General features: G+C 28.4%; 1 protein-coding gene across 2 annotated transcripts in view; it reads right to left on the bottom strand.

Moving 5' to 3' along the window:
• Nucleotides 1–11,679, bottom strand: part of LOC149891860 (uncharacterized) — a 39,293-nt gene extending 27,614 nt beyond the window's left edge. Inside the window, exons 1-5 of one of the 2 annotated variants that reach the window (XM_090078429.1) lie at nucleotides 11,536–11,679; nucleotides 10,727–10,836; nucleotides 6,181–6,284; nucleotides 5,710–5,899; nucleotides 2,978–3,186 (exon numbers count right to left, since the gene is read on the bottom strand). In XM_090078429.1, coding sequence (XP_089934555.1) covers nucleotides 2,978–3,186; nucleotides 5,710–5,899; nucleotides 6,181–6,284; nucleotides 10,727–10,836; nucleotides 11,536–11,581 — 659 coding nt within the window. In that variant the 5' untranslated portion in view covers nucleotides 11,582–11,679. Of the gene's footprint in view, nucleotides 1–2,977; nucleotides 3,187–5,709; nucleotides 5,900–6,180; nucleotides 6,285–7,246; nucleotides 7,659–10,726; nucleotides 10,837–11,535 lie in introns of those variants that run through there. The other variant, XM_090078430.1, reaches the window with a different exon arrangement.
• Between the last annotated feature and the right edge of the window lie 2,630 nt (nucleotides 11,680–14,309).

The raw sequence follows: 14,309 nt of genomic DNA, 5'->3' as shown, positions 1-14,309 counted from the left end.
TCATCATCCGGGTGAATGCATCAGTAGAAAATGGTTGTACAATAGAAAATGGTTGAGTGTCCTCAATCACCCATTTAGTAATGTCAACAACAGCTCTTAGTTGATTGATGTCAGTAACTTCCCATTCAGGTTTGGTAGCCTGTTTTCTGCCTTGCCATGTCTGTGTGTTGGAAGTGCCACAAGTTCCACTTGGTCCAGGCTGTGGCAATGCTGGTGTATCTTTTTGTGTCTATTGACATCTCCTCTTTTTTCCTCTTTCTTGTGTTTGTTCAAAATCTGAGTCTTCAGAGGTAAGCTCATCAAAAATGTCTGGTATTGTTAATTTTTGCTTGTCTTTCCTTTCTAATTGTTTATATAAATTCAAGTGGACTCTTTTCAAATGGTTCCTTAAAGGACTTGTGGTGCTTTTATTGATTAAGTATATTTTGCCACAGGCCTTGCATTTTGCCTTGTTTTCCTCCACATTGTTGAAGAATTCCCAAATATTAGACAGCTTAGGCATCTGAAAAGAAAAAAAAAGTGAAATAAAAAAAAAAAGAAACGAATCGGATTGAGTTTGCCATATCGGATCGGACGAATATTTCGGATTATTTATTGAATTTAAAATCCACAAAAACGGATCAGATTGTTAATAAGGATTACTTTTCGGATTAAAAATTCGAAAACACGGATCAAATCACATTTTCGGTTTACGGACTTTTTATTGAAATATTTGCCTCAATATTTCCTTAATATTTGCCTTAATAAAACGTTTTTGATGCATACAAACAGTTTCCGAAAAAGAACTAATTATTTATTAAGTTATTTGAAAATTTTCCTTAATATTCGTCTTAACAATAAATGATATTTTAGAGGCATGCATAAAGTTTTCAATAAAAGAACTAATTATTTGCCTTAATTATTGAAATGAGCGTAACAATTTTTCAAACTAGTTTTTATCTCTATTTCTATTTTTATTTCTGTTAATATTTAAGTAGAAGAAATATAACAATATAAATTTTATCGGACCAATCCACTAATTGAAGCAATCCGCAAAGCGAAATAATTCGCAAAGGAATTCGATCCACAAAAAAAAAAAAAAAAAAAAAACGCAAAAATTCAGTTTGAAATATTCTTAACTGTTAAATCAAATAATATAATAATGGCTTACCGTAATAAATGTAGGTGAAGAATAGTAGACTTGATCTGTTGAACGAATTGTTGTAGGTTAAGATTTCCAAATAGAACTGATTGAAAATAAAAAAGAAATCCACTATTTATAGTAAAAAACGTAATTTTTTTGGACCACACCATTTAATGGTGACGCGAACATAATGCGATTCGTATAATTTGCTAAGCGAATTAAAGTTAAATTGATTTGTAAAAATTTTTCGGATTAATAATCCGAACAGCAAAGAGAATCTGCAAAAAAAAAAATCCGCTAGTGGTTCGTAAAAATTTTTCGGATTGATAATCCGAACAGCAAAGTGAATCCGCAAAAAAAAAAATTTGCTAGTGGTTCATAAATTAATTTTCGGATTATTAATCCGAAAAATTTTTACGAACTGACTGTTTTAATCCGCAAAATAAATCGGATTGGCTTTTTGCAGATTTTACAAACCGAATCGATGGTGCCTACTTAAAAATCAAGCACAAGTGTGATTAGCTAGATAAAAAGAATAAAAGCTGCAAAACAGTTGAAAACTTTTATCAGAAAAAGTATCAAAGATAAAAACAGGATTTATTACTAACTATAATTTTATTTTAAAACAGCATGTTCAAAACTTTACATTAAAAAATGTTAAAATTTAATGCATGTATTTATATCTGTTTTTTAATGAATTACTAGAAAGTGAAACTTGACCAAGAAAAAAAAAAGATTTGTTAAATTAAAAAAAGAAAAGAAAAAAGAAAACAAAAACAAGCTTAACCTCATGAAAGTGAGAACAGGATAGAGATTATTAGTATTAATATCAGAAGAGTTTTTGTCATTATTTCATAAATTCAAACAATTCTAAAGAAATTCTGGAAAGCATGGGCATACAGAGAATAAGCTTCACAAATACATACACTTCTGTGCAGCAAATCCTGGTTGATGTTTTTTATGAAATCTAACTTAATGACAAGATGGTTTAGTAAAAGCCAGTTTTTATAGACTTGTTTTGAAAATTGTTTTTAGGAAATTACTTTTGATTTGTTTTCAGACAGTAAATTCTTTCTCTTGCTTTCAGACTGCAATTCAAGCAGTAAATCCCATACTAAAATCTGTCCTGGATACAAACATTGGATTGCTTGATGAACTTTTGCTCTGCTTTCATATTCATGATTAAAGGTTAAATTTTTTGATGATTAAAACAAGATGGTTTAAAATTAAATATCACATTAACAACCTAATACAAAATGTTCTTATTGCAGCATTAAAGTGAACTAAAGTGAAACAGTCAAAATATTCAAATCCCTGCTGTTAAACATATTGAATTAACTTGATCACAAACTGTTTAACTTTAGTCCTTGGCAAATGAACTAACACAATAAAGAAATTTCAATAATATAACAGTTTATCAACACTACATTTGTAATCAAAGCATGTTGTACATATAACTCACCTACTGCTTGCTCCACAAAAATGTTATTAAAAACCTTTTTAACAAGATAGGTAAAACATTGTGAACAAAAAAACAAATCCCCCTTTTTTTTAGCAATTTAATAATCAAGTAATTATATAGAATTACATTATTTTTCATTAAAAACATGTTGTATATGTATAGCCAGTGAAAAACATGAAGACGACTAACGATAAATTATGATTATGAAGTAGTTTAAGATATACTATAAAAATGATTTGGAATAATTTTTTTTAAGCCTAATTAAACACCCTTCTTAATGAATCAAATAAAAGACACTTGCTAATAGTTCAAATAAAATTTTAAATCATTCTAAATAAAATTGTTTAATGTCCATTAACAATACTTGAAACAAACTATGAATATCAACTTACCAAAATATAACTTCAACATAATGATTAGGGTTAAGCAATGCTGTCAATTTAACTTCATTTAACATAGATGGAAAAAGATCATTTAATGTGTTGCTTGTTTTAAGATTAGCATAATTAACACCGAAATGTTGCGTTAAATAATCTGCTACTTGAATATTACCAACAGAAAGATCAACTTGTATATCGTTGCTACTAGCATTTTTTAAGACCTGAAAAAATTTTATTTTACTTTAAAACTTTTTTTTTTCAATAACTTTTAAGTTTTGATTATTTGTGATAATTACTTCTAATATTTAATCAACAATATTTTTAGTCAAACTTTCTACACTTATTTTAAATGTAGTTTTAAAATTTAAGAAAAACTTGAAATATAAGACTTCAAGTTTAAAAATGTAATCAAAATATATTAAATGGAAAAAGCACTGCTATTTTTAAAAAAATGGTTTAACAGAACATAAGCTTGGCATGATGAAAAAGCTTAATTTAGGAACTATGTACAACAAATGTAAAAGATTTCTTTTTTTATTAAAATATATTCTTGGAAATAATTATTTAGTTCAGAATTGATGAGTACTTTATTGCATGAAAGCATGGGTACAATCAATCATCAGTTTTCAGTTTTCTAGGCCCTTAACTATTTAAAAAAGGTCAACTTTGTACTTGGTATGTAAAATCCAATTCTTTGTAACACATTTGCATTTTAATGTAATAAAGTTTAATGATGAAAACAAAATTATTTTTCATTTATTTAATAAATTTTAGTTAACTGCAAGTGTTGTAAACAATAATAACACCAAAAAAACCACATAAACAGTAATTAAAAATACTGAAATATATATATATATATTTCAGTATTTTTAATAATTTTACTTCAAAGTTATTTCAAACACACTGCTTGTAGCCTGCATGACATAATTTTTAAATTGGATTCGAAAAATAACTTTTTAATAGTACAATCATGGCAAAAAAAGTATTAATTGCAATTCATGTTGGACATGACAATTCCAGTATTGCATAGTTCTTTAAAGTGAACAAAAGGTGGGTTTGGAGAATGAGAAAAAACGTTGAAGAGTCATAAGGTAACTATGAAGGCATAGCTGAGAAATTAACTCACAAGCAACAGCCTGATTGACTCAGAACTCCTGAATTCATAGCTAAAGTCTAAGAAATAATTGACAATGACCCTGGTAAGTCAATAAGTTCATTTGCTCATAACTTGGGAAGGTCTGAGTCAATAATTAGGACCTGTTTGACAGAAGGCTTAAAGTTTAAATCATGCAAGATGAGAAAGAGTTAGCTGCTAACCAGAAAAGCTAAATAAAAGTGGCTTTAAAAGTTAAACTGATTATCTAATTCTTCTTCTATGAAAAGAGTTTCTGCTAGAACCATAAAAATGACAACCAGAACAATGATTGTTTACAAACATAAGTTAGAACCATGGAAATGACAGAACCATAACTGCTAGAACCATAAAAATGACAACCAGAACAATGATTGTTTACAAACATAAGTTCTAGCTACTGTCATGGTCTTTAAAGTCATCTCCTCAGAGGGTAACATCATGCCCTCCTTAGTAAACATTTTTTGTACTGAACTTACTATATAAATTTGCATGGTGATGGAAATTTATTACATATTTGTCCTGATATTTTTTTAACTTTTTTTCCTTCAATCTATAAACTAAACTATCACTCTGATTTATTTCACACAAAAATTTAAAATCAAGCAAGGAAAGGTAAAGGGTGGATACAGACAAGTAATTCAAGGTCTAAATAGAGCATACTTTACCAGGGCTACACCATGCTTCATACCATACATCAAAGAATTCATTAAAATGGCTGAGTGAGTCAAAACCCTAAACTTGCCATACTTAAACCTTATAGAAATATTTGTGTAGGACACAATGTCAAAGATATTTGTGTGAGACACAAAGACAGACCAACAAGTTCCTATGCAATACCAAGGAGGAGATTGGCACCAGGGTCAAGAAAAAATTCAAGGCCTTGTCAAAGGAAGCAATCATCAATAGCTGTACAAGTCTCCATGGTAACAATGAAGCAGTCTTGATGTGCAAGGTGATTTCATTGAGTAAAACAAAAAGAATTAATCCAGTTTTAAAATGCAGTTGGTTTAATTCAAACCCGAGTATTTCTTGAGAAAATTCCATTTTTCAAAATCATGATTTGGTTACTTTTAAAAAAGTTTAATACAGGGTACAGTGCTCCCTGTATTATTAAACTTTTTAAAAAAAAGAACATATATATATATATATATATATATATATATATATATATATATATATATATATATATATATATATATATATATATAATGCATATATGCAACACAAACTTTTTGCTTATATGCAACACAATAGCTGCTGCACATTAAAATTTGAATGAAAAATAGGTAACTATCTAGAGTTACTATGTGATCCTAAACTTGATCAAGCAGTTTAAATGGCTGTTAGATTTTCATTTAAAGAGGTTTAAATCAGGCAGTTTATCTGCAAATTTAATCTTTGACAATTATATTAACAGAAATAATAAGATAACTTTATCAGATTATACATTATTTTTTGACTTTACAAATTTTTGTAATTTGATTTCATGAGTTTATTATAAAAATACTAAAAACACATTTTTATTATCAAAAACAACTCCACCAATATTTAATGTTCTTACACAGATTAGGAAGTTTATACTGATGCAAATCAAAAAGTTAACCCTTACCTTAGCATTATGATTTCCTTCTATCAAAATCTCCATACTTTTATAGTTTGTGTCAATTGTCTTGAGTGTCATTTCTACATCATTAATTCTCTCATTCCCTTCTCCAGGAGACAAAATTGTAAAGCTCTGGGAAGCGCACTTAAACTTCTTATATTCCCCCTCTTTTGAAAAAGATGTGCACATCAATGTTCTAAAGAATAAAATTGTTGATATTTTTTTTTTTTTTTAATATATCTGAAAAAAGCTTCAACTTTTCTATTTATATATGGCTATGCATGCTTCTGATTTTAAAGAAAAGACATTAAGAAATTTAACATTATAAAAAACAATCTGAGAAAAAAAACTATTTAAAATTTTTTAACCCATTCCTGATATTAGCAACTTATTTGACAATAAGCTTTAGTAAACTAAGTTAAAAATAAAAGAACAAAACATAGCATAAACTTTAAAAATGAAATACCCATAACATACTCTGGATGTAAAAACTGACTTGAATCTGTATCCATTTCTCCAACATATTTACCAAAAGCAGATTTAAGGGAACAATTTTCACCAAACAGAATATTTTCCCCATCCTAATGCATAAAAATATCAATTCTGAACTCCATGAATATCAACTGAAATTATATTCCTTTTATTTATATTGTAATGAAAATTGCTTTTAACAAAAATAAAATGTAAATTTACATAAAAACTTTTTGTTGTTGAGAAGAACTTTCAAAATGACTGCATGGCAGTTATCAAATTTTAAATAGTTTACAAACAAAATTTAAAATAATTTCTTACTAAATTGAATTTGTCTTGCGGCATCAAATAAAATATAATTTTTTTTATTTTTAAAGAGTATTTTACACATTCAAACATTTAAACTATTAGACTTATACATATGTTTAAAAGATATGCATTTTGATGTCTTTCTTTGGTAGGGGAGGGTGGAGAAAACTATTTGGCTTCAATCAAACCTATTTAAAAAAAGAAAAGGAATGCAGAAAATAGTCTACAAAACTTTGGTTGGCTTTAAAAATGAGCAGCTACATGGGATGTCCCAGTTCTCCTCTGTCTCAATTCTGTCCACCCTTTTCTATTCATCATAGACATGTTTGATCAGAATGTTTGTCTAAAGATTCAAATCCCTTTGATAGTGTCTTAACAAAATATTGCACTCAATTGCTGGCAAATGAATGCAATATTTTGTTAAGACACTATCAAAGGGATTTGACATATAAAGGTTAAATGACAAGTTCATCAAGCTAAATTACTGCATTTTTTGCCTAACATATGCAATAGTTCTCTGTAGCTTCCTTCTGACTTTAATGACTGGAAACTACACAGATAACACTCTTAATCTATTAGGAGCTGCACAAATGCTATACAACTGATAGGATAAAGATGGTGCAACCCCTTTAATCTTCCATCTAAAAAGAACTAATTGACTAATATTTCAGGCATTTTTTTCTTTAAGAGATTATTCTAAATATACTTTTTTGATTGTCATAGATTAAAAATATTTAACCACTCATAAGATTTATCCTTTTACCTTGTTTAACTAAATTTGGATACATCTATCCTCCGTAATTCACCTATTGAAGCTGTGTTTCAAATTTTCTCCTTTCAGTCACCATGTCTGTTGCTTTTAACCTTAAACTTCCAGCAATTAATAAAATTAACTTTAATTTTTCTTATTATTTCAGTAATTTTCTTGATGAACATTGTACTAAGCATAGCGAAAAGACGTATCTGTAGCACCATACTCTATCACCATTATTATATACATTTAACAATTATGGAAACTCAATTTTTTTTTTTTTTTTTTTTTTTTTTTTTTTTTCTTTCTTTATTTTTTTAAATATTTTTGGCAGAATTTAAAAATCTTAACATTTCGGGGAAATCATTAGAATAATTGTTTTTGTCGCTTAATTACGTATATTAACCGAGATCGACTTTGGAGTGTTTAAGGTTCCGGCCAGTAACGTTTCATTCCCTAATTTGTTTAAAAAAAGATAAATGATTTATTATCGTTATAAAATGTTAATATGAGATATAGAAAACAAAATATTATAGTTAAATAACTTTAGTTATGTTTTTGAACGTATTTATTATATTGCTATGGTTATATTTACATGTGCAAAACTCATGAGAGAAATTTTCAAAGGCAGGACAAATTAAAAGGATGAAACCTAGCTGATCCTAATCGTAGTACTGTGACTTGAAGACTACATGATGTGAGACTTTTTGGTCTTATAGGTAATAAAAAAAAAATTAAATTGTAGAAAGAATAAGAAACGAATATTTATTCAAATAAAGCCGTATCATTAAACTAATGCATATCTGAATGAATCACTTATCAAATAAAAATCAAATAAATATCAAATCTGCTCGGTTAAAAATAGAGTTGGCCCAAAAAAATGTATATATATACCAAATGAGTAGATCAACAAGGGCGTAGATTTCTAATTTAATTTAAAATCTAAATTATGTACTTTTTGTGATTTTATTTCGAAATTACAAAAGTTGTAATAAATAATATTATAATAAAATATTGTAATATTATAATAATATTATAATAAAATACAAATATTTACCATTTGGGTTTAGATTTTAATTTTAACAAACTTTCTAAAAGGACACAAGCAACACTTGGAAGAAAAAAAAGAATTTTTTCAATCTCAGTTTGAGACAATGCTCATTAAATATACTTCATGAAGTAACTTATAAAAAAGTACAGGGAATCAAAATAAATATCAAAAATTATATCCACTTTTGGTTAATAGAAGTTTCATTATACGATTAAGATTTTAAAAGTAAGTTTAGCATTGCTCTATTAAGAAATACATTGTAATAACGAATTGAATTTGCAATTATTTAGTTTTAAACTTACACTGATTTTGATAGTTATTGTCGAAAATTTCAGTGCAGTGGAGAAAACCATGAAATCAGTTTCTAAACGTTACAAAAATATTTCTTTACAAACTGATTTTTGGTCGTTTACCAATCGGAAATAATTCACTTTTAGACGTTTTTTCTTTAGTGATTCAGGTTAATTTTGTGCAGGTTTCAAATTGCTATGTAAAGTTTCTTTTTTTTTTCGATATAAAAGTAAAACATTTTTTCTTTTCAAAGTTTGCAGTTTAACGCATATTTTCAAAATATTTGGATATAAAGTTTACATATAGTTGAAGCAATCAAAGTTACAGAGTCAAAATCGAAAAACCAAACTTTTAATCGGAGTTTTTAATGGAATAGTGCACAGTCAACTCTTTTCTTTTCTTTTTATTACTTGACGCGTATTTTGAGGAGAAATGAAACCTATGTTGTATTTCCTATTTTCTTAGTTTTTATCAGGGAACGTTTTAATAATCAAAGTTTCACTTTTAGATGTAACCAAAATTATAGTCACGTGTCGTGTATTACACGTTTTTCATTTTTTCTGCTGTTAAATAAATATCCCAGAAATTACATTCTAATGAAGTTTTTAAACAAATATAAATTAGATATTAAGTGTAGTTTATTTATAAATTAATGGATTGGATTGGTCACTTGTTCAACAATGCATGCAGTACTTAGTTTGTGAATTTTAACAAAAGGTATTAAAACAGTTGTCAGTTTAAATGGTGACACTTTTTCTTTGAAAGAGAGTAAATATTGGGTCTTACACTTCGCTCTTTTCAAATATTAGTTGTTGGAGAGTTGTTGCTGCTATGCTTAGCTTACGAGTGGTCTGACTTGAATATATGACATTAGTACCACTTAAATTTGGAATCTGGTTTACCGCAAAGTTTTGGTCATATGCATTATTGCTGAATAACAAGTTATTAGCAAGATTATCATATTTTCTTAATGTACATACCAAGGCCCTAACTGGGTTCTTGGGAAATAAAGTAGCCACAGTTTCCTTTATAATAGGATAATTTAAGAATTCTCGATTGAGAAGCAATGTGAAACGGATCAAACATCCTCAGATCGACCTTTAACATTTGTGTCAAAAATTGTTTAAAGGAAAATAATAAAATAACAAATAGAACCTTAAGAGCAACTCAAGGTAATCTAAAAAAAATCAGTTGGGTCATATTTACTTGTCCACATCAAAATAACTCTCATACTTGTAATGAGCAACCTAATATGACTCTTGGTATGATTATTTACTAAATCATTTATTTGATGGCTTTATCGACTTTTATATACACTTTGTCTTTCATCTTTGGTTCATCCCCTGACAATATTTTTTAATTTTTCCCAAAAAGTTTTTGTTCTATACGAAAGTAGTTTCTCCCCAGTAGTTGTTATTGGTTGAAACTTTTACTAATTCTAGATCAATTGAATTTTAAAAAACGCATTTTCTTTTTTCTGTTGAACTAGAATTAGTAGAATAAGATCCTAGGCATGGTTTCTGTTAGATTTGTTACTTGGTGAAGATTGTATTTATTTTTTTTGTTGTTGTTTCAACGATATTGCCGTCTGACTTGATCAATTTGTAGGCAGCTCACTGGGAATAAAGTATTTTCTAGTTCTAATAAACTCAGAAAGTTCTAATAAACTAAGAAGCATTTTTTTGGGTGAGATATGTGTAAAAAGTAATTTCTCCCGCTTTGAAAAAAAAAATTTTAATATTATTTATATATTTAATGTAATATTATAAGTTAGATATTTCCATATTTTACGCTGGAATAAATAAAATATAGATGTTTTTATACATTACCATCAAAATTGATTATGTGAAGTAATTTTTGATAGATGAAGAAGAAATACAAAAAAACCATTTGATAATCAGCGGTATCATAGGAACATATGTAATTTTATTGCACTCCATTAATATTTAAAATTGAATCTTTGTTATCATTTTCCTATTAAAAAGTGTCTAAAACTAGTCTGCCTTAAAATAGTTTTTAAATTAGTACACATCATTTCATAAGCATAAATTTTGTTTTTTAATAAACTATACTGACTTCAGCATACCCTAAAGCACAGTTCAAACATTAATAAAACTGTGTTCAAAGCAAGCTATAACATAAGAGTTTACCTGACTTATCGGCTCACATGACGTGTCCGTACTTATTGAATCTCCTGATTGTTCTGATTCCGAATCATCCGCAGTTTCTGATTCTCCTGAGTATGCTGATACATAAAACACTACAAAACAAACAAAAGTCTGTACACACCATGAGATAATTAAAGCCAATACCTAATAATTAAAAATTCAAATAAAAGCACAGGTATTACAAATAATTTATTGTACTATAATGGTTAGTACACGTTTACATTTAAGTATTTATTTAAAGATATAAGCTTGAATATTAAAGTTGCTTTCAATATTGCTTTCAATATTGCTTTCATTATTGCTTTTTTACATGCATTTGCTCTTCTCAAAAACCAAAACTGTTTGCTCTTCTCAAAAACTAAAACTGTTTTCATTAGTATTGGTAAAGAAATCTAATAACTAAATCAGTCGTTTAACTACACACAAGTATATAAGTAGTTTTTGATTTTTCATTCAAGTCAATCGAAATCTTGGTCACACAGCGGAATCTTGTTCGTGACAAAAACTCTTTTTTTTAACAGGAAATTGAAATCAGAGCTACCGAGGAGAACGTAATGATGCTATAATAAGAACTATATAATTGGCTTGCTTGACACTATATAGTTGACTGATTTCTTAAAATCTGCAAGATTTAGCAGTTGATCATCCAAAACAAGTTGACTGCTTGGCTGTCAAAAAAGATGTTCTTCAGTGCGAAAAGCGGTATTCTTAATGTATTCTAATAAACCAAACTCAAACCAAAAAAAAGTATTTTAAAATAGTATTTTAAAAAATAAACAATTTTCACTCACATAATAAACTAATTTTTGAAAGGAAAAGCAACCCCTTCACTTTCATCTTTACCGTTGAATAAAAAACTTGCCCATCAAAATTACCGACACAACTATAAGTTTAATTTAATCAAGCGCGTACTTAAGAATTCGGCATTTCTCATGAAAAATGTTCAGCATTTTTCATGCCATATTAAACCATCATGCGAAAAGTTTATGCATCAACTTAAATACTTCAGTGATTCTCAAAAATTTTACTTCTCAAAAGCATTTTTTGGCTCTAAATGCCATTAGGTTTTTATCCTCTAAAACATTGTTTATTCTCGCGAGGTCGATTTCAGGTAATAACTTTTAACATTTAAAAGACTTGTTTTCCTTGTGGTTATAGCCCATAATAATTTGAACTTCGTAAAATCATTAACTTGATATGAAATGTTTTTCCAACGTTATGTTACTTATGTTACTGTCTGGTAAGCTCTAAAATTAAGGAGTTGCTAATATTCAGTTGCAAAAATCATGCGGGTACAGGTTAGAAAATGACGTAACTTTTTGACATAATAATTCTCTAATTCTTAATCAGAAATTTAGTTGTTTGATGATTACTGATAAATGTAGATTCACCATTTTATTTCTCCCTTCAATATTTCAAAAGAAAAACACATTAACATTTTCTGTTAGCACTACTAATTCGAACCCAGCCACTTTAAGAAGTTCAAAAGACCATCCATGTATATTCGATTACCAAGAGAACCGAAATGGGGGATAGAATGTCGAATAGCATCCACTAAGTCTTTTTTTTTTTTTTAATTTGCACTTTAGATATCCGTTTTTGATTATTCGCTTATAACAATTATCTTCTAAGACAGCTTACTCTTTCAATGAACTAAATTAATGAAAGAGTCCACTGTAAGAAAAAGAGATATTTCATCTGTTTAAAATTAGGTCATAACTCAAAATTTTGTCATTCTAACTATTCATTTTTTCAATGCAATTGAATACACCACATTTCTATTTGCAATAAAAAGCAAACCCAAACTAGTACAACTCTTGTAGGTGCATCTGATAGTATTTTACTACAGAAAGGGAAGGCTAAGTTTTTTAATTCAGAGAGTGAGTGTGGAGTATTCAGAATATTATTTGATAGCGGTAGTCAGAGGTCTTATGTTACTAAGAATATATATGAAAGATTGACATCAAAAACAATAAGGCAACCATCTGTAATAATAAAAACATTCGGTCAATTTAATAATTCCAGGGTTAAAAAGCTCGATGTTGTTCAACTTAAGGTAAAACATAGAAATGCTAATTTGTATGTGTATGTCGAGGCTCTGTGTGTGCCAATTATTTGTAACTCTATGCAGAGGCAAGAGTTAAAACGTGTTAAAGTTGTCTTATTTAACACGTATTAATGACGGCTAAAAAAGACGTCTATATATATGTATATACATACATATATACAGACTTGTATATATATATATGTATATATACATTTCTTACCTTCCAGTCTCCTTCCAATACAACATAAATATATATATTTATATTGTATTAGAAAGAGACTGGAAGGTGGTGACAGAATGTAGGAAGGTGTGAAAATATGAACTATCTAAATGCAATAAATGAAAAAAAGAAACATGATTTCTATAGAAATATTTCACAGCATCCAAAAAAAGAGTACATGATTATATTTTTAATAAGATTTTCGTAATGCTGGTGCGTTTTTTAACATACCCTGAATAAATTTATGGACTGTCGTCTCCGATTCTTTTGGATATGACGCTTGGACAGTTGCTAAAAAGAGAAAATTAATGAAAAAATAATAGCTCAAGAAAACCATTGTTTTTTTGGAAAGCAGCGTTAGAAGACACTTACCAATTATACATTTGCTTACAATTATACAGAGAGGCGGAAAAAGAAGTTTTATAGAAAGGTCCCAGCAAGCACACAACGTTGAAACAACGTTGAAATAACGTTAATCGACGTTGATCGACACAATACTTACTATGACGACACTTTTCCTTAAGGAGCGGAGAGCAAAACCAATCACTCTGAGGTGTTACCTGCTGTTTACATGCTTTTAAAACATTAATACCTTCAGGCCATCACACAAACTGCCTTTCATTTGGAGTTCCTTCAATCCACACTGAAGGGGATTTTCAGCTCTTCTTCAACTGACCCTTCCAGCCATACTGCTCTGCACCAAGACATATTTATTTTACTATAATAGAAGCTAAAGCGGTTTTTTATCATAATAAAAACAAATGTAAAAGAGTTTTAGACATAAAAAGAAGTTTTTCTCCCAACTATTTATATAAGTAAACTAATTTATAGATCTACATATCAAGTTCAGAAAAAATCTAAAATTAAATTCTTTCATTATTGTGCAGGAAATATTGATAAACCTCTTTTTTCATTGAAACAAACAGATTTCTTTTGAAAATCTCTACAACTTAATGTTTTTTGGACAAATGTTTGGTGCGAAACAATGATATGTTAAACTGCTTTGATGGAGCTGGAGTAACAAAGATTGGTTGGAAGAATTCCGTATGTTTCTTTTCATTCTTTGAAAAATGTTTTCAAAGGAAAACATGATATTCTGTTAAGAGAACATGAATGATTACGACAATCGTCAACTAAGCGCAAAAGATTATGCCCAATATAGACTATAAATGTGTTCCCATATACATGTTTAGCTTCATTCACAAAATACTTTAGCAAATCATTTGCATAATCTAAATATGGAACATGTAGATGGTTTTCATCCTCTAATAATATGGTTATTGCAATACTTAGGACCA

This window comes from Hydra viridissima, unplaced genomic scaffold (assembly GCF_058129835.1).
Source record: "Hydra viridissima isolate aposymbiotic clone 2 unplaced genomic scaffold, HvirCarnegie_v1 scaffold_2, whole genome shotgun sequence".
Lineage (NCBI taxonomy): Eukaryota > Metazoa > Cnidaria > Hydrozoa > Anthoathecata > Hydridae > Hydra > Hydra viridissima.
Note: the sequence above shows the minus strand (reverse complement) of the source record. Positions and strands in the feature narration are given on the sequence as shown.